The sequence below is a fragment of the Nomascus leucogenys genome, chromosome 13 (genome assembly GCF_006542625.1).
Source record: "Nomascus leucogenys isolate Asia chromosome 13, Asia_NLE_v1, whole genome shotgun sequence".
Lineage (NCBI taxonomy): Eukaryota > Metazoa > Chordata > Mammalia > Primates > Hylobatidae > Nomascus > Nomascus leucogenys.
This window is the reverse complement of record NC_044393.1, coordinates 104,913,748-104,939,188: the sequence shown is the minus strand read 5'-3', so window position 1 is coordinate 104,939,188 and position 25,441 is coordinate 104,913,748. Positions and strand designations below refer to the sequence as shown.

Here is a 25,441-nt window from a genome sequence, read left to right as displayed (position 1 = left end):
GAAGTTCATTTTTAAGGTTTCTTGTGGTCCAGTCTTTATAGAAAATTTTCAGAACTGAAGAACTGTGTGTTGGTCAGAGTGATCTGTTAGTCAATCTATCAGATTTTTAAAAATATTAAATTCAACACAACAATGTTTTGGAACTAGTTTTTATGAGGTAATATTTGTCTAGTTCTTCAGTGCACTATAGCAACAGGCTCCTGGGTTTCTGTTGATGAAGTCAACCTGATACAGCCTGAAAACCAAAACATCTGATGATAGAGACTGTTCTTTGCCTACATGTTCCGTATTAAGTCTTGACCCTGAGTCTCAAGATACCAAGTTGAGTCCACTAAGAAGTTCTAGTGAAAGCACTTTCCCGTTTTGCAAAACATGCCTTCCATTCTTACTGTGATGATGCTTTCAGCTTCCTGACTTCTCATTTTATGGTAGTGCTGTCACAACATAGGACATAGGCCATGTCCAGGGGTGGTTGGATTACCCACCACAGAGCATATACCAGTGGTTTCCACAGTAGAGTTTGTGCATTTCCACGCATTCATAAAGTAAGTCGTTGGACTGTGTGAAGAAACCATTAGAACTTGTATTTATATTTATTGTTAATGATTTTTAAAGTCTTTGTTTTGTCTGTATGTGTCATTGAATAGTATATATGTAGCTTATAAATAATTAAATACACATATATGGGGTATAGATGCTCAAATTTTGTTTTTACTGATGGTAGTATATGATCAAAAAAATTTCAAGAGCAGGTAAGACTCGTATAGAGCATCTGCGCAAGGGTTTGATTCTGGGATCTCCCATTTCCTCCGTCAGTGAGCTTCGTGCTGTGTAAAATTTGGGTGTCTGTGTCTGTGGGTTTTTCTTGTGAGAAGATTCATAGCTCTCACCAGATTCTCAAAGGAGTCTTTGGCCCTAATGATAAAATTACTTCTCTGGGATCTCTGGGCTGAAGCCACTGAAGCTTGTTTTGGTAGGACTATATCTTGTTTAAAGATCACTTCCTAGGCTAAATGAAATGGTACTTTATTTGAAAAATAAAACTTATAATTAGATATGTATTCCTTTTAACAAAGTAAAGTTTTATTAATATGAATAGCTGAGAAACTGTAGCCAAGATTGTTGTCATCGTCTCATAACCATGTGTGACATGTGCTGTGTACTCTTCTGGTGTCTGCATTGTAACCTTTTTAAAAAAGCTATTTTATTGTATGTTTTCATTAATTATCTACCTTTAAAAAATATTTTGGTATATTATTGTCTTTCAATTTCAAACACATTTGTCCTGGGTAGAAGTGGCTACAGAAGAGCTGCTTTTGAGATCTCCTGTTTTTATGACAATGTTTATATTTGGTTTTTCTGTTGTCTCTCTAAGCTGCTTTTGTAGAGGCTATCTGTAGTAGATTATGCCCATTGCATTGGAGTGAGGATGAGAGTTCAGCTCAAAGGTCAACTGATAATGTAAAATTGAGTATAGTCAAAGTTATTCTTGAGATCACCCATAAAAATCCTTAAATCACCCTTAAAATATGAGGTACATAATTTTATTTATACAATTTTATAGACGATTGTTATTATTTATTCTAATTCTTTGTAGTTTAAATTTTATATGGCCCCCAAATAGCTCTATCCTTTTTTCCTTGAAGAATGTTGACATTCCCATTATCTGTCACTTGACCGACACCTGAATGATGTGATTTATTTATCTATCAGTGGTCAGAAAAATCCGACCATTCATGTATTTTTTCCAATAAATACTGGACCTGGCCATGTGCTCATTTAATAGAATGACTAAACTATTTTTAAGTAAAAATACTTTTACAAATGTGTATAGGTGAATTTAAGTAACTTCAATGCATATATTATATCATCCTACTGTATTTCCTGCTTTGCCTTTTTACCCTACAAGCCTATAAGCATTACACTCAGATTAACAATTTTTAATGGAAGGAAATTATCTTGTTTATCCATTTATATAATACATATTAGGTGTGTATAAGACATTATTCTGGGCACTGGGATTATAGGAGTGAAACGAAGTTCCTGTTCTTATAGAACCTACATTCTAGTGGGGAAAACAGGCGATAAATAAGCCAAAAAGAAAAAAAAATCAGTCTGTGTGTGCTATGAAGAGTCGTAATTAGTATAGAAGGCCATGGAAGGTCCAGCTGTTTTAGGTAGGGGAGTCAGAGGTTTCCTCTCTGAGGAGATGGCATTTGCCCAGAGACCCGACTAAAGAGAGGGGACGGGCAGTTCCTCCAGATGGCAGCAGCAGAGGAGGCGTAAGGATGTTCTCAGGCATCTTTTTCTTCGTGACTCTTGCTTCCTGTGATGAGTTACAGCCATCCTGTCTCAGTAGAGCATGCAGTCAGCCATCCTCTCCATGTAAGCAGCACGAGAGCCTGATTTTTAACATCAGCATGAGTTCCGTCGAATGTCAAGGGGCGTCCATTCTGACCTCATTACTCATCACTTGCAAGTGACTGTGGCGTGTATGTGAAGTACGTTAGGGCTGGCTTGAGGCTGTCCCACTAGATAATAGTTACATATTTTAAACTAGGATTTATTCATTAGAGCATCTCACATAACAGAAGTGAGAAAGTCCATAGAATTCGATCTAACTTGTACTTTACTTGTAGCACACTAAATATGTCTTAACCTGATTTCATTAAGGGCTATTTTATTTATTTTTAACAGGAATCACTAGATTTGATCTACTTGGCGACTTTGGAAGGTTTAATTGGCTGGGAAATTTCTATATTGTATTATCCTACAATTTGCTTTTTGCTATTGTGACAACATTATGTCTGGTCCGAAAATTCACCTCTGCAGTTCGAGAAGAACTTTTCAAGGCCCTAGGTAATCCTGAGGTTTATGGGTATTTTTTCCTCTTTCTACTAAATAATAATTTTGACATTTGAGTTAATATTACATCTTCAGCTATTTAGTTTCCCAAATTTGTAAAACCTTAGAGGTCAAATTATTGATCCACTACTTTGTGCAGAATTACTTCATTAAGCCTTAGTTTCCTTATGTGTAATGTAGTGATAGTATCATCTTCTTTTAGGGTTTTTGTGAAGATCAACTGAAATAATTCTTGTAAGATCCTTAGCATAGTGCCTGGCACATCCTAAGAACTCAGTAAATATTAGCCCCTTTATTATGACGATGGTTGTGGTGGTAAGGATGATATGGTATTAAAAGCTTATTTCTTGGTAATAATGCCTTTTAGTTAAAGCTTTTTTGAGGCTTGGATTTTACAAGTATTAGGCTAACCCATGAGTCTCTTCATTAAGCCAGAGAATAAATTCAAGATGAAAATGTTAGCATTCTTGGCATTGATATAATAGAAGAGAGGGGATTTACTATTATGTATTCCAAGAGTCACATGTATTGTAATGTTAAAAACTGGTAGGTTTAGCTAAAGGGTACAATCGTAACCTATGAATGTATTTTTATGCTTATTTCCATGTTAGTGCTAAACATATTTCAAGTTTTATACTTTAAGAATACCAGGACAAAGTAAATTATCTTGGTTTGGGGTTGGGGGGGGGGTGTAATTTTATGACAGAAGAAGGGAAAGGCAGTGACTTCTTGTAGAAAATTTTTAAAAATCCTGACATTAGCTCATTTACCTGAGTTGACATGATTTGAATGCATATGACTCCATATTGGGGCTTTTAGCTATTGTAAAAGGCCACATATTGATGGATTCATTAAGGTCCAGTTTTCAGATAACTTAAACAATATGAGTAGCAATAAAGCTTCTCACATCACCAGGCCTTTCCAACCTTGATGTTTGAGAGGGTGACCTTTGGGAGGCACAAAAGATTTCAGATGAGCTGTCCATATATATTTTACTTTGAATATGCCCTGGGAGGGGATGGCTCATCAAATATTGGCCTGACAGGGAAAAGTCACAGCTCATTTCAGCTGACGCACCAGATAATTTATGCCTTTTAATGCTTAGGTTTAATAAAGCTGGCCCAACTTGAAGTGGGAATCAAACAGTCCTTTTTATCAGATGTCTAGCATTAAAACTTAATTTTTAAGCCTGTTATAATATCAGCAAGATTAGCCATGTCTCAGATAAATTTCCACTTTCCATTCGCTAAATGAGATGGTTGCAAATTAACTGCTGTAAGTTTAGCTTTTGAATTAGGTATTCTGGACATCATTTTGCTAAGAAAGCCGCTATTAAAGTAATAAAACATAACCTGATATAAAAGGCCTTATATGCATGTCAGTTCCTTGACCATAGGAGAGAGTAGAATTAGCAAGAGTTGTATAAAACTACCTAATAGATACATTTACTTTTCTCCCCAAATGTTTTTCAGTATTCTTTGGGGTGCTCTAAGGGGCAATTTATACATAAAAAAAGAGTCTTATTAAGCATATGTAATGTTTGAGTGATCTGAGATCTTAACAAGGATTTCGCCGAGACTTGTAATTTGATTGTAAAGTAGCTATCCCCTTTCTTTCTTTTTTTTTTGTAGAGATTTTTTTCCCCTCTGCTACTGTGCCCATTGATAATAATAGTATACATCTCAGAGAATATCTAGCACATAGTAAACACTAGAAATTTAGCTGTGGTGGTGGTGGTAATGGATGGGATTGTTTCTGGAGTTGTCTGCAGAAGAGACACATCAGAACTTTTCAGAAAGCATAACCTACGTGACAGCCAAGTGTTAGATGTGAACTCAGTTAATCGATCCTCTGTCTTCACTCAGTCCCTTTTCCAACAAGCTTTGTTTTAGCACACTTCCTCAACTCCAACAGCTGTGGGTTCCTATTGTCATTCCTGGGACCCGACCATTTTTTGTGTTGGATTGATTTCTATTTTTCCTTCCCATTCAAACATAGGCTCAGTTTTACCTTTTCTTTCGTTAAGATATGCAGGTGACAGAAAGATTAAAATTTGGAGTGCTATATTAGTTTATGAGTGATGTAAAACTGCCTAATAGGTCAGTTACCATGTGAAATTTTAGGGAGAAAAATCTTTTCCAGGTAGGTTGTTGAGATACCAGAAAGGTCTGAGCTTCATGAAAAGTATTTTCTCAACATCTGCCCTATAGAAGTGCTGCTATGTATGGTCATAGGCCACATGGTGATCATTTGGTCAATAACAGACCACTTGCCTGTGTGACAGTGGCCACAGAAGATGATAATGGAGCTGAACAATTTCTGTCACCAGTGACGTGGTAGCTGTTGTAATGTCCTGGCACCATGTATCACCTTTTCTAGGTTTATAGATTTTTAGATGCACAAATATTTACCATTGTGCCACAGTTGCCAACGGTATTCAGTACAGTAACATGCTGTCTGGTTTGTAACTTAGGAGCAACAGGCCATACCCTACAGCCTAGGTATGGCATGGGCTGTGCCCTCTGGGTGTGTGTAGATATACTGTATGATGGTATCACAGCAACAGAATCGCTTGACAACGTATTTCTCAGAATGTATTCCTGTTGTCCAGCAACATCTGACCGTGTTCCTGTATGTCATTGCGTTTCATTTTTATTAAAGTGCCTGAAGCTCCAGTGCCACAGAAGCTCTTACATTTTCTGCTGCCCTTTCTCCCTGTGAGAGGGCAATGTTGGTCTGTGTATCAGGTATATTATGTAAACAATTGTTATATGATACAGAGAGAAATACATGTAACTTTAAAAGATAGTGATAGTTTTTTATTCTGTGAAATACCTTTGGGTAGTGAGGTATTATTTATGTTCAGTTTATTCTTTTGTCATTTCTTTCTTTTTTGGTAATGTTTTCCATTCTTTTTAATTACATATTAATATTTTGCTGTGGCTTTCCCTACATTTTCCTGCATGTGTGTAAGGGGCAATTTATTTTACTTTATTTAAAATTTTTTTGAGACAGGGTCTCACTCTGTCACCCAGGCTGGAGTGCAGTGGTGTGATCACATCTCATTGCAGTCACAACCTGCTGAGCTCAAGCAGTTCTCCCACCTCAGCCTCCCAAAGTGCTGGGATTATAGGCATGAGCCACTGCAACCAGCCAATTTTTGTGTTTTTCATGAGGATGGGATTTCACAGTGTTGCCCAGGCCTGTCTCAAACCCCTCAGCTCAAACGACCCTTCCACCTTGGCCTCCTGAAGTGCTAGGATGACAGGTGTGAGCCACCACGCCCAGCCTGTGTGTGTGTATTTTAAAATGCAAGTGGGAACCTATCTGTCTCGGGTTAGGTTCCCTGAGAAGCACACTTTAGTTGGGAATCTGCTTGCCAGGAAGAGGTTTATTAGCTGGGTTGGGGAAGCGGAAGAGGAGGGACTGTGCAGAGAGAGGAATTGTGCCGTGATGCAGTCACGCTAGAAGCCTCCGCTGGCCCTCGGGGATGTTGTGACTTCGATGGCCCTTCAGAGCTCCACTGAACTGAGAAGAAGGGGACAGGCTCTTAGGACCCTCACGTGCTCTCCTGGAAGGGGCAGGACTTCCACCCTGCAGCTGTCTTCAGCGTAGGCCATCCCCAAAGGGAGGTTGCCAGTAGGGAGAAGAAATCTCTCATTCCTCAAGGGGATCTGGCCAGCACCTCACAGCTTCCCAAATAACACTTAGCTTTGTAAATCTCCTCTTCTCCCTACCCTAACCCTTTCCCAGCCACTCAACAATATGTCATTTCTCACCATTTTCTTAATTTTTTTGCAGGGCTTCATAAACTTCACTTACCAAATACTTCAAGGGATTCAGAAACAGCCAAGCCTTCTGTAAATGGGCATCAGAAAGCACTGTGAGACACACAGACAGCATCTTCTGCCACCAAGAGACCCGAGAACTCCAGACTCACAACATTCCTGTCCCGTGTAGAAACATTTCCATTTCAACCTTGGCTCCTCTTCAGAACCTAGACCTATCAGTGCCATTTTTTTTTTCATAATCTACGAAGAACTTGGCTATGGCTGATCTTTTTTAAATTTAACTTTCTGATAGACCCTGTAGTTTCCAGTTAAATGCAGATTCCTTACAGACATATAGAACAGCGCAATTTTCTGTAGACATTTGCTCATATCGGTAAATACAATCATCCATATGAAAAAATTGTTTTCACCTGATATGAAAATGTTAGAAGAGGCAAACTCTGGCACTTCTAAAGATTTACTTAAATCCTATTATATACTTTATTCAGAATGTAGAAGCTGACCTGAAAGGCATCCTTGGTACTAAGTGAAGCTTCTTCAGAAAATGCATTTTTCAAATGCAATAGGAACTGCTTGTAGATATCATTATTGCAGTGTGTGTTGGAGCTGTAATGGTTGCAATTATGTTTCTTATTTCCTTAAAAGCAAAAAGCATAGTTTCTGATTTATGTTATAGAATGATACTGATTAGACTTTGAGCCAAGGGGAAAATACTAAATTCTTTTAAACCTGGAGCCTTAGAGAGCCACAGAAATATCTTCTGTTGTACAGTCTAATAAGCTGTGGTAGGAAGTACCATGTAATCACAGTTTAATGACAGTTTATGTATATAATTCAGTATGCCCTCTGATAACATAGTTGCCAGTGTTTATTACACTTGTAACTTGGATTTTTGCCTTATAGGCTATATGTATACTCAGTTTTTTAAAGCATTTTTTTCAGAGATCACTTAATTCCCCGTGCTTCTGTAATGCTTATAAAAAGTATAAATGCTGAGTGGTAGAAACTCCTCTTTCCTCATAGTCCTCAGGCTTTGGTTACTTTTGCATATGCCATTTGAAGCCTCCAGCTTTTACCAGTTTAACATCCAAAGTTCACAGCATCAGCATTCATGGTGTAAGAACAGTTTTGTAGTATAACACGATCTGATAATCATTCAGTTATTAAATTGTAAATAATTATTGGGATGGTTTCTTGGCTTTAAGTCTACTGAATAAAAACTATGAAACTGCACTCTGTGTTAACCATCCACTAGGATAGAATACTGAAAACTGTGCATGCAAAAATAGGAGATGGGCCCATTTGCACACAATTCGTAGTTATGCAATCTACTATATAAATATGTTCACATGCACTATGTGTATGAAAATAGATTGTCTGTGTTCAGACAAAAGTAAAACATTTTTTTCAAATTGTTACATTTAAAGGTTTTCTAGGAGAAATTTATGAAAAACAGGCTGTGTCTATTTGACATCAGAAATTTCCACTTAAACCAAAATAATAAGAAACTTTAATCTGTATATTTACAATCTTCGTTGAGCACACTTCCCCCTTATTTATACATCTGCATTTCCTTCTGAGCTTCACATCTTTGTAAAATGCAGCTTGGTTTTAAAATAAAAGAATATTCATTTTGTGATTCTAAAGAACCTTCAGTAAATACCACCAGTATAGTACTGGTGAATTTCTCAGCATAAAATCGACATACCTAAAAAGTTAATAAAATTCAGCTCTTTTCCAATTTCATTGTTATGCCTATTGAAGTATTAATTGCAAGGTTTGATTTTTAGTGAAGCTTGGGGTCTGTACTTTGAGCAGACCAAGTCAAGGGAAGAACAGAAAGAAAGTCAGGAGTAGAGTAGCATCACTTCTCACTTACACTGCTTTCAGGGCTCATCCAAAGAGTTCCTAGATACTTGTAAAATGTCTGAAATGTTTTCGGTAAAATACTAAACTTTTCAATGTTTAGCTCAACTTTTTTGTTCATTTGGAAGTTTCTCTCCATCCGAGGACTTAAGCCAGTTTTGGATTTGTAAGCCCAGAGTACAATACACCTCCTGGAGGCACCGCCCCATCCGTTGAAGCAAAGGATGTGCATGGGGTGGAAGGACGGCTTCAAACCTGGGACTCAGATGCCTTGAGAACAAATAGATTGTTACAGCCCTGGGCTGCTGCATGATCACACTTCCTCGAGGCTCTTGCTGAGCACATGCCCAAGCATCTGCCTCTGGAGAGACCGACTCCAAATGCAGGTGCTTCCATTGGACCTAGGTTGGAGGCTGCTTTATATGAGAAACTCCAGAAATGGATGCCAGAATATGGAGGCCAAACGTTCTGAGTCCTGGTAAGGACAGTCGCTCTGGGGGTCTTCATTTTACTGCAGTTCCTGCGCGCCAGTGAAAGAGAGGAGCTAGACCCTGGAAGGCAGAGCTGCAAATGCTCATCATCATCAGGTCAATTCTGGAGCTACAATTTTGTTTCTCACTGGATGGGGATGCACTGGTGACTGTATCAAATCAAGCAGTCCTTTTATTCTCTCTCCTTTAGTATCGATTTTAAAGGGCATTAGGCACTATGGTTCCAGAGTTTCTTGGGGGAAACTTTGCAGATTCTTACTAATTGGTTCTGCAATACTTAAATAAATAATTTTACAATTATAAGTTTTCAGATTATAACATTTGTATTAATTTTTACTGATTTTCCAAGATACTTCTTAGATTTACTATTTACATAGCTTTATGTACATTCTCTGTAAAAAGAGACCTCTAAGTATGAGACTTTACATGAAAATGGTACACACATATACACTAATGTTATCTCCTTAAATTGCTGCACTAAGGTGCTGGTTAGTAGAGATGGACGGAGCCTCTCGCGTTTTGCTGTCAGATGCGTTAAAGGCGCATGTACCTGCTCTCAGCGCCAGTGCGGCCTCCCCATCTGCTGGGTGCCCATGGCCCTCTCTGCAGCCTCAGTGATGACCTCGTCTGCCAGGGGCACAGGTTTTCATCATTTACAGGCTCTAATGTGCTTGTTTTGTTGGTAGCACGTTATTTAATGCATAAATGCAGAATTCTTAAGTTTTTTTCTTTAAATGTGAACATAGATGTAGCACCGACTTTTTAAACTTGAAAAAACTGATATGTTAACCTTTAAAAATAACATTTGGACACACTAGGAATTGATTTTTGTTTACAGATTGTTAGTCTTTGTTTCTATGAGATACTTTTAGTGTGACTTTTAAAATGTCTTAGAAATTAAAGTTTTACAAAAAGTGATTTCATATTTGGTTTATAAGCATTTATATATGCGGTTTATTTGTTCTTTTGTTTTTTCCATCTTAAATACCATCATGGCTAAAACTTAAGGGTATTTATAGGCTAATTCCATTTCAGTTTTATAGAGGGCAGTAGTTATTCTGATGAATGCTGAATTAAGGAAGAAATGGATATTTTCTTTCTCTGTTGTGCAGTTAATGGTAGATCAATTTCTTATAACCCAAAATGTAGCATCCATAATTGATAGCATGTATTTTATTTAATTACTTGAATTATTTAGATTTGATTTCTCTAATTTTTTCCATAAAAGGACTGAACAGCACCTACTTGTGGTCTGGGCAGCTTAACCCAGAGTTCTTGGAAGAATAAATGCTGTTAGCATCTGGTTAATTTACTGGCAGACAGAAGCCTACTTATCAGTGGCTTTCAACTTTTTGACCACAGTAAGAAATAACCCATTACACACACACACACACACACACACACACACACACACACTCTCTCTCTCTCTCTCTCTCTCTTTCTCTCTCTGTCTCTCTCTCAGATACACATAAGCAAAAATTTAACAAGACAGTACCCATTTTTCCTAAGTGTGCATGCTGGCGTCTTCTGTTTTATTATTTTTAAAAATACTAGACACAGACACTAAGTTATTTTGTGGCCTCCTAATAGATGGCAGACTTTAGTTTGAAAAGCATCCCTTTGGAATGTGGTTTGAAAGGAGAAATAATACAAAGACCTTTTTGGAGTATTTTTTTTTTTTTTGGTTTTTGAATATTGTTTAGGTAAAAATTATTGCTGCAAATACCACTGAAGCAAAAGTACTGTGTATGCAAATTACTTGTTGCACTGTAGAAAATGTAATTAATATCAGTAGGAGTTCCTAAAACTCACAAATATACAAAATTTCAAAACTTGGTGATTGATCCCTATGTCTTGAAGGAATATTATGCAATAAACTTACCTTTTCAAGAGAAGTTATTTAACTTCCAATTCTGTGTTCTTTAGTTAGGAAAAATTTTTTCAAGGTTAACTATAATCAAATAGGAACTTCAGACAAAACCTCATTATTCTTGGATATGAATTTGGTGTTCTGCTGTTACTTGTAAAGGTGCTACGGAAGTCAAGTTCATGAGCCTGGATTATGAACAGCAGGGCGGCCCTGATGTGAGTGGTTGTGGAGGGCTAGAGTGATGTAGAAGAATCTGTCGTGTCTGAGTGTGAGGAGGTGGAGAGTCACGTGGGGGCTATGGGTCTGAGATCTGAAGTTTTATCAGTTACTGAAACCGTTTTGTGGCTGTTGTAATGTCTTCTCCTTTCCTTTGAAAAGCCGTTACTGAATGAATGATGCCCGCTTACAAACACACTTCAGAACCAAGCACATCTGATACTGCTGTAGCTATTTATATTGATTCTGCAACTTTTCTTTTACAGCATCTTGAAGTCATCCACAGTTGTTCTGTATGGACTCCACAGTAGAGTCAGAGAACTAAGTGACAAGTGGAGCGTCCTCCTCCTGCTCACTTCCTCCTCGCCACCTCTCTGGCCTAGCTTTCCTTCAGTCTGAAGAGTGATTCACTTTTTCTTTTCTTTTTAGTCTTTACTGTGGAATCTCATCAAAGACCTGGAAGCAGGGGTGGTGAGAGGGGCCTGGGGCGTGGTGTGGAGGGTCGAGTGCTCTGTCGTCCTACAGTCACCCCCAGGACCACCTTGCGAAGCCGAAAATACACACCTGCATTTTACCGACAAGAAACGCCACTCAGAAAGCTGCAGACATTTGCCTGGGGTCACGCTCACAGCAGGCAGATGAACTGGATGTAAATACAGGCCAGTACAACCGCAGTCTCATTTTTTCTTTGTTTTAGGTTTTCAGTTTCTTTTTCATTCATCTACCTTACATTTCTATTATCTGGTTGATAAAGATTCATGACAGGTATCCTCATTCTAGATTATAACCTTTATTCTTATGAAATGCCTCCAGTACCACAATTCGCTAAGAATTCTCTTTCTGGACTTGATACTGATTTAATGATTTCCCTCAGCCCGTGGAATGGCAGGCTCCTAATTAAGTGGATTTAAAGGCAAAAAGGGATGTGTGAGAAGGCACAAGAAGTGGCTTCCTCTTGCAAGGTGACTGTCAGACAAGTGGGTTCCAACCTGTTAAAATAAGGAATGGCCGCATCCTGTAGGGACTGCTGTAGCTGACCAGGAAGCCACAATGAGGGCAGCAGACAGGGCTCTCCCTGTCCGCCGAGTCCTCCCATGAACTCATGTTTCTGAAGGCCCCACTCTTTCTTGGTCAGTGTCCCAATTTTCATAGAAGAGACCTGATGAGGCTGTGGAGTAATTGTATAAAAGCTTGCACTATTTTCCTGACTTGACCTGACAATGTGGCATTATCTTCAAATTGTCCAGAGAAGCAGCTACTTCATTCAGGTCCTTTTTATCATTCTGTGGTAGCAACTTGGTCTCCCAAGCCTTCGATGGGCATGCCATTCCATGGCCACTTTTCAGTAAGAAAATTACCTGATTTTCTGTTAACTGTCACAGGCTGCCCTGGACCATTCCTCAGTACTCAAGGGATTTTCACGACCCTCATCCTCAATGAAGTTAGATGACCATTCCTGCCTTTCATCCCACCGATTTTCCTATCTGTTGCCAGCAACTAACACTAGTTCCTGCGTCAGTAAAGTACTGCACTTGGTTGCAAAGAATAGAAATGGATTCTGCCAACATAGGCAGGAAAGGCGTTTATGGGGTGTATGGCATGGCCCACAGATGTGATGAGAAAGCCCCGGGAGAAGTGTTGGGCAGAGCCCTAGGCACAACCTTTCCTGGGCTCTTCCCATCACTGAATGATCCATGCATCTCCAGGACTCTCCTCCTAGATCCAAAGTTTGGGGCGGTGGAATCGGACTGCTCTGGCCTTTGACACGTGCCTGTGCTTTGCTTGCCACGTATGGGGAGGGAGATGTTAGCTTACAGAAAATTGAGGTTCTGTGATTCAGTTTCCCTCTGCTCTCTTAGAAGAAAAGTGCTTACTCATTGTTTAAAGCATTCTCCAAATTAGTCTGCAAATTTTTTGATAGTATACATCATTAAAAAATGAGCACACCCCAATATATGCATATTTATTCATAAATGATACATACATATGTAGCTATATAATGTGTACATCACAAAACATAGGAGAGTATTTTTTCTAAGGGATGAGATAAAAATAAAATAGAAATTTTGGCATTTCTTCTCACATTAGATGCTGGGTTATTCTGAGCCCGTGCCATGTGCATACCCACTTGGCCTCTTCCTCTTAGGCCCACACCCTGCCCTTTCCTTGCCCCTTGTAGTTACCTGTGGCTGGAGTGATGAGCGCCACTTCCAAGCATGGCCTGGAACAACATCCTCCTGCCCCTCCACCAGCAGTGAGAGGATTCACTGGGGACTCTGGGGCAAAGAAGACTGTGTCACAAGACAAAAGGAGCCAGGGTCACACATGGTAGACCCTCACCCTGCCTCACCCATGGCTGACATGGGTTGGACACCTCAGCAATCACGTGTCTTCAGCGAGCCACTGAGATTTGGGGCTTTATCTGTTACTCGGCTAGGGGTAACCTAACCGATGAGACTGTAACTGGTTACTGTAAATAACCAAGCTCCCAGTAATAGTAAACCAGTGACAAAAACAATTCTTATCCAGAAAGATTCACTTTTTTTTTTAATGTATGAACTAAAACAGTCTTTATTGCTCTAAGACATTAAAATTTGCATTTTTTTGATGTTGAATACCACTGAATATTTTATTTTTATATTTTATTACACAGAAATACAGCAATTGTTACAAAACGAATATTAGGAATGGCAAAGGCTTTAGGACAAAGTATTAGTGGAAAACATTTGGAACTTACGGAGTGTTTTACATTTGGAACTTACTTTAAGGAGTGTCGGTCAGACACTAGCTATATCTTAACCTCAATTTTTAGAAGTAAGCAAGCTCTCATTTTTTGCTATTCATATTTCAAGTGATTAAACTCATAAATTTGAAATTTACTTTTTAGAGACAAAAGACTAAAGTTAGGTGGGCTGTCAGCTTTTAAAATATACTAAGATTTCCTACAACTACCAATAGCTTATTTCCCTGGGAAACAGATTACATTGTAGTACTTAACCCAGAACTCATGCATTTCATCCAAAATGATGGTAAACTTTTTTCCTCAGAATTACCTAACTTTCCTTGACTATGAATTCAACATTCAAGAATCTTCTTCTGGTAGCAGGAGCGGCAGAGAGGACAGGCATGGAAAGGAGGCCTGTCTCCCACGGAGAACTCCTCTAGTGCGAGCAGACACGCATGGTGGAACACGTGTGAGCAGGACAGGAGGGCCATCTCTCGGGAACGCCGGCCGGCACCCACGCTCTGACTGCCAGCAGGGGAGAGAGGGGCCAGGCAGATGGAGCACTCGTGGGCCTCCCGGCGCAGAGCCTGCAGCACACAGGACAGGAGGAGGCCACGCGGGTTAGTTTCATCACAGCAGAAAGTTACTTAAACTGAAATGAGAACCATGTGCCCCGAGACGTGGGTCTTCTAAACATGCAGAAGTTTCATTCTGTGTTAAAATCACGTGAATTTTATATATATACTCTGTTACTCCTGGGAACTGTGGAAAGGTTTAGTAACCCACCTGTGATAAGCAATTTTAAAACAAAAATACTTCCTAAAATGCTGACCATTAATATTTCCTTTTAATTAAGCAATCAAGAGGACTGTTTTTCAAAATACTTGACTAACTGCTAAACTTTTCCAAACTTCCTAATTTTATGGTTTTTAAAGTTTTCCCCGCCTTGACTTGAGTCATCTCAAGGTCGTTTTCAGGCTGGAACTTTCAGGAAACCTTCTGGGAAGGCGATCTGTTCCCTTCGGTGTTTTCACGGTTCACAAAACGGCATCATCCCACAGGAACTTCCAGAATTTCAAACCGAAGGGACTTTTGCCGTCACCCTAAAGCCCATGACAAAGGTCCTACCACGGGTGCAGGGGCAGCTAGGGCAGCGGTTACCCGGGCCTGACACTCCTAGGCTCCCCAAAGTAAGTCCTCAACCTCCCCGCACATGCCACTTCCCACCGCCTCGGCCCACGTGCCACTCCCCACCGCCTCGGCCGCTGCAGCTGAGTCTGCTGGTCGCCAGGCTGCCAGCCAAGCCTACCTGCACTTGGATTTTCTCCCATTCCTCTTCTGTGATCTCATGGCCACATTTTTCTTCCAACTGCTGAAGAACACTTCGATTTATGGCCAAGCACTGATCGATTTCTGCAAAGAGCTCTTCAATGTTGGTGCTGTATGAGCACAGGATGCGGTGGCTGATTTCTGTGAACTGAGGAGGACAGAGGGAGGGGCAAGCTCATAGCCGAGCTTGGTGGAGGCTGCAGGGAACTGCCTCGAGCCTGACCACCTAGTGTGGTAACCTTCCTCGTCCCTGTCTTCAAATAATGCTTTTTAGGGAAAGAGACATATGTCTATTTTACTTAACTATAAATCCAGATTATCTGGACAGATTACCACAAGAACCCCTATCTGATGGAGTTTAGAATACACTACCCCAAAATAGGGCACCTTGGCATACTGAATATTTTAAGGAAAAAACGTTCCTTCCCAAAGGAATTTGAGAAATGACAGCTGCAGGAGGGACCGTCTGACCTCTCCCCACCCCGAAGTGGGTCATAGGACCCTCCTGTGAGAGGCACCCTCGTCTCCAAAGACGGAGGGAGCCGGGAGGAGACTGAGCACACAGGCCTTGCCGTGGTTCCCACCAACCACCCTCAGCTCACTCCCCTTGTCCTGTCACGCTTCCCCACGACCTCCGCGTCCTCATCCAACCTAGCATAGAAGGCGCTCAGGCGTCATTGTCTCTCCAGGTCTCTGCCGTCTCTTCGGGTCTCCCCGTCTCTCCGGGTCTCTGCTGTCTCTCTGGGTCTCCACTGTCTCTCTGGGTCTCCACTGTCTCTCTGGGTCTCTGCTGTCTCTCCGGGTGTCTGCTGTCTCTCTGCTGTCTCTTCGGGTCTCTGCTGTCTCTCCGCTGTCTCTCCGGGTCTCTGCTGTCTCTCTGGGTCTCTGCTGTCTCTCCGGGTCTCTGCTGTCTCTCCGGGTCTCTGCTGTCTCTCCGGGTCTCTGCTGTCTCTCCAGGTCTCTGCTGTCTCTCCGCTGTCTCTCTGGGTCTCTGCTGTCTCTCCGGGTCTCTGCTGTCTCTCCGCTGTCTCTCCGGGTCTCTGCTGTCTCTCCAGGTCTCTGCTGTCTCTCCGCTGTCTCTCTGGGTCTCTGCTGTCTCTCTGGGTCTCGCTGTCTCTCTGGGTCTCTGCTGTCTCTCCGCTGTCTCTCTGGGTCTCCGCTGTCTCTCCGGGTCTCCGCTGTCTCTCTGGGTCTCTGCTGTCTCTCCAGGTCTCTGCTGTCTCTCCGCTGTCTCTCTGGGTGTCTGCTGTCTCTCTGGGTCTCTGCTGTCTCTCCGGGTCTCTGCTGTCTCTCTGCTGTCTCTTCGGGTCTCCGCTGTCTCTCTGGGTCTCCGCTGTCTCTCCGGGTCTCTGCTGTCTCTCTGAGTCTCTGCTGTCTCTCCGCTGTCTCTCCAGGTCTCTGCTGTCTCCAGGTCTCTGCTGTCCGCTGTCTCTTCGGGTCTCTGCTGTCTCTCCGGGTCTCTGCTGTCTCTCCGGTTCTCCGCTGTCTCTCCGGGTCTCTGCTGTCTCTCTGGGTCTCTGCTGTCTCTCCGCTGTCTCTTCGGGTCTCCGCTGTCTCTTCAGGTCTCCACTGCCTTAGGAAGGCTTCCATATCACATGAGACTTATTAAGTAAATCTGTGTAATTTTCTCTTGTTAAGCTTTTTGTCTAATTTACAGGGCTCCAGCTGAAGAATTTGGGTGGGTAGGGAAAAGGGTATATTGTTTCCCTCCCCTGCTGTTTTCTTGATTGTGAACTTTGACCATTAGCAGGAACACATTTGAAAAGTTGAGAGAAAAATTCGAATTTTGCAGGATGAGCTCTGTCCCACAGAAACATACTGTGAGCTACGTAATTTTAAAATTTCTGGCAGTCACATTAAGTTTTTTAAAAGGTGACATTAATTTTAATATTGTATCTGACTCAACACATCCAAAATATTATCACTTCAACGTTTATTAATTGAATACAGTACTTTGTTTTTTTGGTATTTTTGTTTGGTTTGGTGGAGACAGCATCTTGCTCTGTCACCCAAACTGGAGTGCTTGGGGCCATCAATGCTCACTCAGCCTCGGCCTCCCGGGCTCAAGCCATCCTACACTATAAAGGTCTGAGTGATTACAGAGCGGCCACTGGTGTCATCTGAGGCATGGGGAGGTAGCTCATTCAGGGCCACACCAGCAGTTCCTTTTTAGGACGTGTGAAGATGAATGTAAAGCAAAGGAGAATAAGGTGTGTAAAAGGTTATGCCAGTGGTGACTGTCAGCCACACTTCTTGCCTCTTGCTTGTCCTTTCAAGTGCAGAGCTGTGGCCCACCCAGAGATGACATCTCCCATTCCCCCATGCCCAGGTGGGGCCACATGAAGTAGTTCTTCCAGATGGACGTGGCTCGTGTCTCTTCTGGGTGTTCCCCAGGCCTGGGGGGTGGCAGATAAAGGACAGAGGGAGACAGTCCCGAGCCTCACAGGCTGGCATGTTGCCTGCAAGCCAGGACACCTGAACTGTCCTATGAGACCGAAGCTCTGGCTTTCAGTCACTGAAATTCGGGGGGTTATTTGCCCAGCAGTTAGAAGTGCCCTGATTCAACAGTTACATCTCCTTCATGGAATCGGGCTTGAAGCACAAAGAAGGATGAAATGAACAAGGCCCGTGGGGATCTCACACATTTAGATATGTGATGGGGAAAATGCATTTTGATGGTCCATGACTGTCCAGGTTTCAAATATTCTAGTCTACTGGAGACCTCATGTTCACTTTTTCTTTTTTTTTTAATTAATGTGGAGCAACCTGGCAGAATGTAGTGTGTATTTAAATCACCAGACTTCTGAAGGTGCCTTTGAGGACATGGAGTTCTCTTCCAATTCTCTCCCTTCTGCAAAAAGATCGTGAGACAGCGCAGGGTGGAGTGCTGTGGAGACTATGAGCTGCCTTTGTCCCTGGGATGTGAGAAGAATGAGGATTGGCTTTAAGGATGAGAGGTCCTTTTGAGTAAAGAACATTCTGTGAACACAGCAGGCGGTGCACAAGGGTTGGGGTTTGAATGAAGGGGGTGGCTGAGGATCTTCCAGGCACCTGTGTTTTGGGATTAGCCGTACTTGGAAGCCCGGTGGAAGCTGCTTTTCTATTTATGAGTCAAATTCTCTTTCACTCTGAATGTAATTGTAATTGCCAAGCAGCTGTATCTTAATTTAGGGTCTTCAATTGGTAATGTTTCCTAAAGCTTTAATTGTAATTTTCTTTGTTCCTTGGCCTTTCAAATATCTAATAATATCTAAATAAATTATTGAAAGTAGAAGAGTTCTCTATACGTTGTAAAAGGAAAAATTACTTGGAAATATACACAGTTACCTCCAATTGATGCTTTGTAATTCAGGTTTTCTGTAAATTGTTTTTAAGTGTGAGATACTTTCCACATATGCCTGAAAAGCAAGATCTTTTCTTCCTTCAAAATTAAACCTCAGAAAAAGGGTCACATTCCAGTCCAGACCTTGCAAAGTGTTTCCAAGTTGTGAGGTATGTTCTGAGATTAGTTTTGAACATAAAAGTACTATTTGGAATGACTGATCAATTGAATGAAATGATCGATATGATCTGGGTGTTTATTCTCAAAGTGGGGCCCAGACAGGCAGCCTCAGCTCCTGGGAATCGGTGAGAAAAGAGGAGCTTCAGGCTTCACCCCAGGCCTGCTGAGGCCACAGTCCGGGTGGGGCGCGGGGTAAGCCCTGCGATCTGTGTTTTACAAGCCCTCCAGGTGATTCTGAGACCCACTCAGGTTTAAGAACCACAGTCATAGAAGTTACGGATACATTTTTTAAATATGCAAAGTTATTTAACACAGCATTAGTTATCATTCCTGGAGGTATCACCTCCCAACTCCAAGCAGGGGTATCGCTGTGAGTGCACTTTCAGAAGCCACTTGAGAGAGGAACAGAGTAAGTGTGCGGGCCACATATAAATACATATGTACATCTATATGCATTTATGTTACAGTATCACCTGTGTGTGCATATATTCTCTCATACATGAGTGTATCTCTCTCTCTACAGGATGCCTGGAGCAATCCCAGCTGTCCTGATGTTACATGAATGAGTTACTTAGCTCAAGATAAACTTCCAAAGACAGCATCATTAGGACTTTTTAAAGTACATTTTCCTTCAAACACTTTAGATGGAAATAGAGCTCATATGCTCTCAACAACTGTGCCGGGCGACTAAGTGGCCCTACTGATGACAAAGACCCTGAGGTCCAATACTGATGTCACCTAAATGCCTCCTTCTGCCTCAGTCACTGTGGCATACAGGTCCTATCTCCCTTATTAGAACGTCAGTTCCTGGGGCCAGGAGTGTTGTTCTTAACACTGATAATACCATCCAGGGTTTTTAAAGGGTTTTGCATCTGTCATTACATCCTGCCTTTAAACCCTCTCAAGAGCTCAGTACATGCACTGACCATAGTAAGCGCTTGTTGAAAAAAACAGACTTGTCAATTTTGCATCTATACCAAATAAATCTCAGGGGGGGGTGACCCTTAACACTTAGTGCTCCAGTCTTAATGGTAACTGGTGTAATATAGCAAGAAAGCAAATAAATGCTTAGGATATGTTAATATACGTAAGAATCACAAACTAATTCCACACTCAGGTGTGTGATTCCACAGAAGAAAACCTCGCATGGCAGACGCAAATATTCCTTTCCACAAGTTTTGATGAAATACTCCATTCCACAAGTTTTGATATGTACTTTTGCTATTCAATTGAAATTTCTTCTAATTTCCATTATAATCGTGTCTTCGATTAATAGGTTATTTAGGACTCTTTATTTTCAAACGTGAGATATTTCTATTTAAAAAAAAAAAGTTTTATTTCTAGCCGCAGCTGCACTGTGATCAGGGAACATACTCTACACGACTTAAGTACATGGACATAAAGATGGTAACACGAGATATTGGGACGCCTGGGGAGGGACACAAGGGCTGAAAAACTAACTTTTGGGTACTGTGCTCATGAGCTGGGTGACAGGATCATCTGTACCGCAAACATCGGCATCCTGCAATACACCCAGTGACAAACCTGCACAGGAACCCCTGAAATCTAAAAGCTGAAATTATAAAACATAAATGTCTCCATCTGTGATGAAATTTGCATCATGGACAAGTATATGGTCAGTTTTTATAATGATATTTTGTACTTTGAAAGAAAGTATGTGCTACAGTTGCTCAGTACGGTGTTCTACACCGTTCTCTCTGATAATGCCTTTGCTTTAAAGTCTTGTCAGGTATCAATACATCAGCTTTCTTCTGCAGAGAGTTTATGTGTATATTATAGTATGTGTGTTAACACACTCACACACGCACTGTTCTGATGTTTTCAGGCATTTCTGCAGAGAGTCACATGTACATAGTCTGATTGGTGCTGGAGCACTCAGCCCGCTTGGTGTTGTCACTGACACCCATCCTGCTCCGTGTCTTCCATCTGCCCTGCCATTGGTTTTTTAATTTTTGCTCTTTTCAATTAAAGTTTTCTATTCATTCTCTTTACCGTTTTGAAGGTTAAAACTCTGTTTCTATTCTTTTAGCTATTGCCCTAGAAGTGCATACTTACATTATTAAGGTCTAAATTGGAATTTTTATCCCTTGAACCAATACAAGGATCTGAGCGTACTTAATTTTCCTCTCCTGCTTTATGTTACCTTTGTCATAAGCTCTCTCTCTCTTTTAACCTGAGACATGATGATTCTTGTTTGGTGGAATCAATGTCTATTAGATTTACTCACATTTTTACCACTCACATCTCGGATTTCCCGTCTGGGGCCATTTTCCTTCCTCATGAAAGGCATCCTTTAGAATTTCCTTTAATGAAGACATTCTAGTGGCACACTTTTTGTCTGGCTTTTCTTTTGCCTCTCTTCTTGAATGTAATTTTCATTTGGTTCATATGGAAGTCTAGGCTGACGGTTAGGTCTCTTCCGAGACACGGAGATGTCACCTCGCCTTCTGCCGTTCCCACTGGGAAATCTGCAGGTCCCAGGGTTTGCCATCGTCTATCCTCGTTCCTGGCCACTTCCAAGATGACTCAGTGCCTCGTGTTCTGCAGGCTCACTGGACACTTGAACAAAATCATATTGGGCTTTCTTGGGCTTCTTAAATCTGTGGCTTGTATCTTCTTCAGATCTGGAAAATTCTTAGCCTTCGTTGCTTCAAGCCGTTGCCTCTGTCCCACGTGTTCTCTTTTCGAATTCTGACAGTGATGTCCTGCGCCACATCCTTTCTTAGGCAAGTCATTTCCCTGGACCTGCTTTCCAGGGGATGCGAAACACAGGGCCCCCCTTGCAGACCTGACTCCTCAGTGAGCTGAAGGCAGGGCCTGACTAGAATGTGTGTGTATCAAGAGCCAAAGTCAAAACAGTACAGCCAGCCGTGCTTAGCATCCAGCTCTTCTGCAAAGAAGGAAATGTGTGTGCACTAGGGGGTGGGAAATACGAATTGTGTACTTTTGGTGATTCCACGTATGAATTAAATGCTCTAATATTTGCACTTAAAACTGACATTCTGGTGTAAAGATGCACTGTGAAAGTCATAAAATTTATAATTTAATTTTTTCTTAGAATAACATTAAATAGCAAATAAAAAACACGACATGACCACTGGAGAGACAGGCCACAGAAGTACATACAGCTTTATATTTTTAGTACTTGAATGGCACTTTCCCCATGTTTTCTTTCTTTTAAACAGGGATCTGTGTTTCATTTTCATGGCACTAGGCCATGACCGCCCGCCTTCCTGTCATCTGGAACAGAGTCCCCAAGCCCCGCGTGCTGCAGCCCCCACTGCACGTCTCCTCTGGTTCATTTGGGCCTCCCCTCCATGGGCACGCCCTGCAGAGGCTCCCAGGAAGCGCCTGTGCTGGAGGGGCCCAGCCATGGCCCTTTCTCCCTGGGAGTCCCCGGCCCTGCCCTCTTCACCCTCTTTGGTCTGGGTCCCAGCTGCTGACCTCGCACCCCCGGGGCTCTGAGAGCAGTTTCCAGTGTTCACGTGGCTGCTGGTCGCCCTCTTGAAAATGATCTATCTGCTCAGCGCCCAGCTCAGGGCCTCACAGGGGTCTGGGTCCTGGAAGGGTCACCTGTGCCCAGCGGTTCCCACTCTGCCAGCCCGCCCCTCCCACATGCTAAGCCGCGCTGCCCTCTGCCTGGACAGAGGTTCCAGGGAACGGCACAGTTCCTCCATTTGGGTTCAGGGTGCATCTCCTCAGACATTTCTACCTTATTGCAAACATCTCACCCCTCACTTCACTCTCTCTCCCCTTCCTCTCTGTATTTTTCTTCCTGGCACTTATTCTTGAAGATTCCAGTGGCTCACGCTTGTAATCCCAGCACTTTGGGAGGCCGAGGCGGGCGGATCATGAGGTCAGGAGATCGAGACCACGGTGAAACCCTGTCTCTACTAAAAAAAATACAAAAAATTAGCCGGGTGTGGTGGCGGGCGCCTGTAGTCCCAGCTACTCAGGAGGCTGAGGCAGGAGAATGGTGTGAACCTGGGAGGCGGAGCTTGCAGTGAGCCGAGATTGCGCCACTGCACTCCAGCCTGGGCGACAGAGCAAGACTCTGTCTCAAAAAAAAAAAAAAAAGTTATAACAAAATATTTTATGATTTGTCTCTCCCCAGCTCCCTGCAGGAAGGGTGCCCTGCAGCAGGCAGGAACCACCCGAGCGGCCTCCACATGCACCTGGACAGGCGCGGGCTGGGTGCTCACACCTCGGCCCTTACACCTGGGCCCTTGCACCTGTGTCTGCGCGGAGGAGCTGGTCAGCACACCCTTTACAATGAAGGCTCGCAAGGTACACAACTCCAAGTGCCAGTCCGTGAAAGCCGTTCACATAGACTTTTAATACAGTTAAGTCTAATTTATATTTTAATATCCACTCACCCTATGTAACCAAATATCATTTTTATACTTATTAACAATTCATACTTTTTTCTTCCTTAATTTAAGAGGAATTAAAGCATTTCCTCAATGAGAAAAACAATTCCCTTTATATGTAATGGTGGTTAAAGACTATTAATATGCATTTTAATCAATCTAAAGTAAATAATTTTAACTTAAATTTACCACTTACAGGATCCACACGGTGAATGACAACAATTTCTAAACGGGCTGGGGTGAAAAGAGTTGGTAAATTGCTCAGCTGCCATAGAACAGGCACTGTGCTAGCCCGATGATCTGGATGACAAATACTGGTTCCTTTAACAGAGAGCTCCTGTGTAGCAAGAAAAGCCCCGCTGACGATGGAATGCATGCTGCTGTGGCACTGGACTCCGGGAGACACGGAGTGAGGGAGGGATCGCCAGGCTCCTTGGAAAGTCAGCCTACAAGGGGCTCTGGGCAGATGCAGCCAGTGGGACGGGGACCTGGGAAGGAAGGAGTGAGGACACAGAGGCAGAGGGACGCAGGGTGGCAAGACCCAGAAGTGCAAGTCACTGGAGCCAGGCTCCACCCGCCTCCCCTCGACAACCTCTGTCCTCTGGGAACACTCTCCCAGGTCACTCCCCATGGGCCACCCTCCTTCCTTCTTGTTCCTTCCTTTCCTGTGTGAATCTTATGGTCCGGCCAAACTTGTTGACTCAGTTCAGTGAATCACTGTTAGATTTTTCTGTTTCCTTGACTGCACATGAATGACTGGTGGGATCCATGTGTCCCAGGTACCTGGGCTGGAGGTGACCTCTCTGAGCTCTCACACACGTCAGCTGCCCAGTGTTAGCTTTTTCCTGTGTGCATTGCTTATCTCCTTGAATGAGTGCCTTAGATTCAGGGAAGCACCAATTCATCTTTGTAAGGCCCTTAGCATTCAAGAAATTTTGACTTTAGGTTTGCAACACATGAGAAATGAGAGCAAATATATGCCTCAAATGTACATATTCCAAAGGAGTGCAGTAGAAATCCTTTTTGGGGGAACTGAGAAAAAACACTGCCTACCTCAAATGATTTTCAAGTTACTTCCAGTGTCAAAATTCAGTAAAACATCAACTTTAGCTTATAATCATAACATTGACATTAGCTTATTAATAAAAATACTGAAAGTCCTTCCATAGACATTTATGACAAATTTAAAAAGTGAACTGGGATGAATATTCTTATAGCTTTGAGTATTCAAGGGTTAGCAAGGGTGATACTTTTAAAAGTCAAATCAACGTTTATTAACTATTGTAGTTAATTCAAAGTAATATCCTATGGGTAGCTACTATTAAATATTTTTGTCAGATTCTTCTGTGTGTAGCTTTCTTTATTCCTTTATTTACTCCCTCACTTTTCATGTGGGTTAGATGACCTTAGTAACTGAAAGGGCAAGAACTGTCAAAAACAAATGACAACTGACTTCTAGTTTTTAAAGAAGTGGTTGATACTATGAATTCTACAGAAACAGACAAAATACCTAAACATTTTCAATTTTACAAAGAATGAATGTCTTAATGTATAATTTTTCCTTTTAAGCCTCACATATCAGATACCTGATAAACTAAGTAAGAGTTTGAGTTATTGATATGTAAAACAATTACTGGTCATTTACAAGTAACAAGCTGGCTAAACATTTTAAAAAAATATACTAACAAAAGCACCCAGGTGAACTCTGTCTACCCAGGAGGGCTTTTTAAGTGATCCATCTTGATGTCAGCAAATTGCTTACTAATGTGTTGACTTATGGCCGCCCTCAAAAGCAAAATGAAAAGCCTGGAATTTACAGCATATCAATGAATCAGTTGATAAGCTTTTACTGGTTTAATATCCTTCCAGTCTTGCTGCTTGGAGCCACTTCAAGGTAGCAACAGAATGTTTGCCATCTCTATGTGATAAAGGAAGTCAAAGGACTAAGCAAACTTTAAGACCATTATGCTGTTTGGTGAGATGTAAATGAAAAAAGTCAGAGAAATCTTGTGCTGGAGGGTGTGGGAGCCAGCAGCCCCTAAAGCCGCCGCAGCATCTGACAAATCACTCACCCCACTTTCTAAACAATGTCCGGGACTTTTAGCTGGGGTGGAGATAATATAATGCACTTGAGAAGTTTTAATTGCAGCAATAAAAGACCCTACCTCAATCATATGACATATGCTAGTAGAGTTTCTAGATAAGGATCAAAGGCAGTCAGGCCCAGCCGCTGCATTCTGGGCAACACTGGACTTTCTGTACACACCGGTGCTAGGTATTAGTAGAACAGCTTGAGTGACCTTTCCAGGCCTCTTTGATCTGCATTCCTCAAAACCTGAATGAGTAAGTGTTCGAGGACTACTGTATCATCCCAAAACAGCTCAAACACCCTTTC

At 41.9% G+C, this 25,441-nt stretch overlaps 2 protein-coding genes across 13 annotated transcripts in view; one reads left to right on the top strand and one right to left on the bottom strand.

Moving 5' to 3' along the window:
* The window catches only part of LMBR1 (limb development membrane protein 1), a 208,738-nt gene extending 197,830 nt beyond the window's left edge, over positions 1-10,908 (top strand). For 4 of the 8 annotated variants that reach the window (XM_030826302.1, XM_030826308.1, XM_030826306.1 and 1 more), the window contains 2 exons: positions 2,698-2,859; positions 6,667-10,908. In XM_030826302.1, coding sequence (XP_030682162.1) covers positions 2,698-2,859; positions 6,667-6,752 — 248 coding nt within the window. In that variant the 3' untranslated portion in view covers positions 6,753-10,908. The remainder of the gene's footprint in view (positions 1-2,697; positions 2,860-6,666) is intronic. The other 4 variants (XM_030826305.1, XM_030826303.1, XM_030826309.1 and 1 more) reach the window with 1 other exon arrangement.
* Positions 10,909-13,698: 2,790 nt separating this feature from the next.
* RNF32 (ring finger protein 32) overlaps positions 13,699-25,441 on the bottom strand; it is a 37,524-nt gene continuing 25,781 nt past the window's right edge. For 4 of the 5 annotated variants that reach the window (XM_003281414.2, XM_030826313.1, XM_030826310.1 and 1 more), the window contains exons 8-9: positions 15,134-15,301; positions 13,699-14,411 (exon numbers count right to left, since the gene is read on the bottom strand). In XM_003281414.2, coding sequence (XP_003281462.2) covers positions 14,175-14,411; positions 15,134-15,301 — 405 coding nt within the window. In that variant the 3' untranslated portion in view covers positions 13,699-14,174. Of the gene's footprint in view, positions 14,412-15,133; positions 15,302-23,390; positions 23,535-25,441 lie in introns of those variants that run through there. The other variant, XM_030826314.1, reaches the window with a different exon arrangement.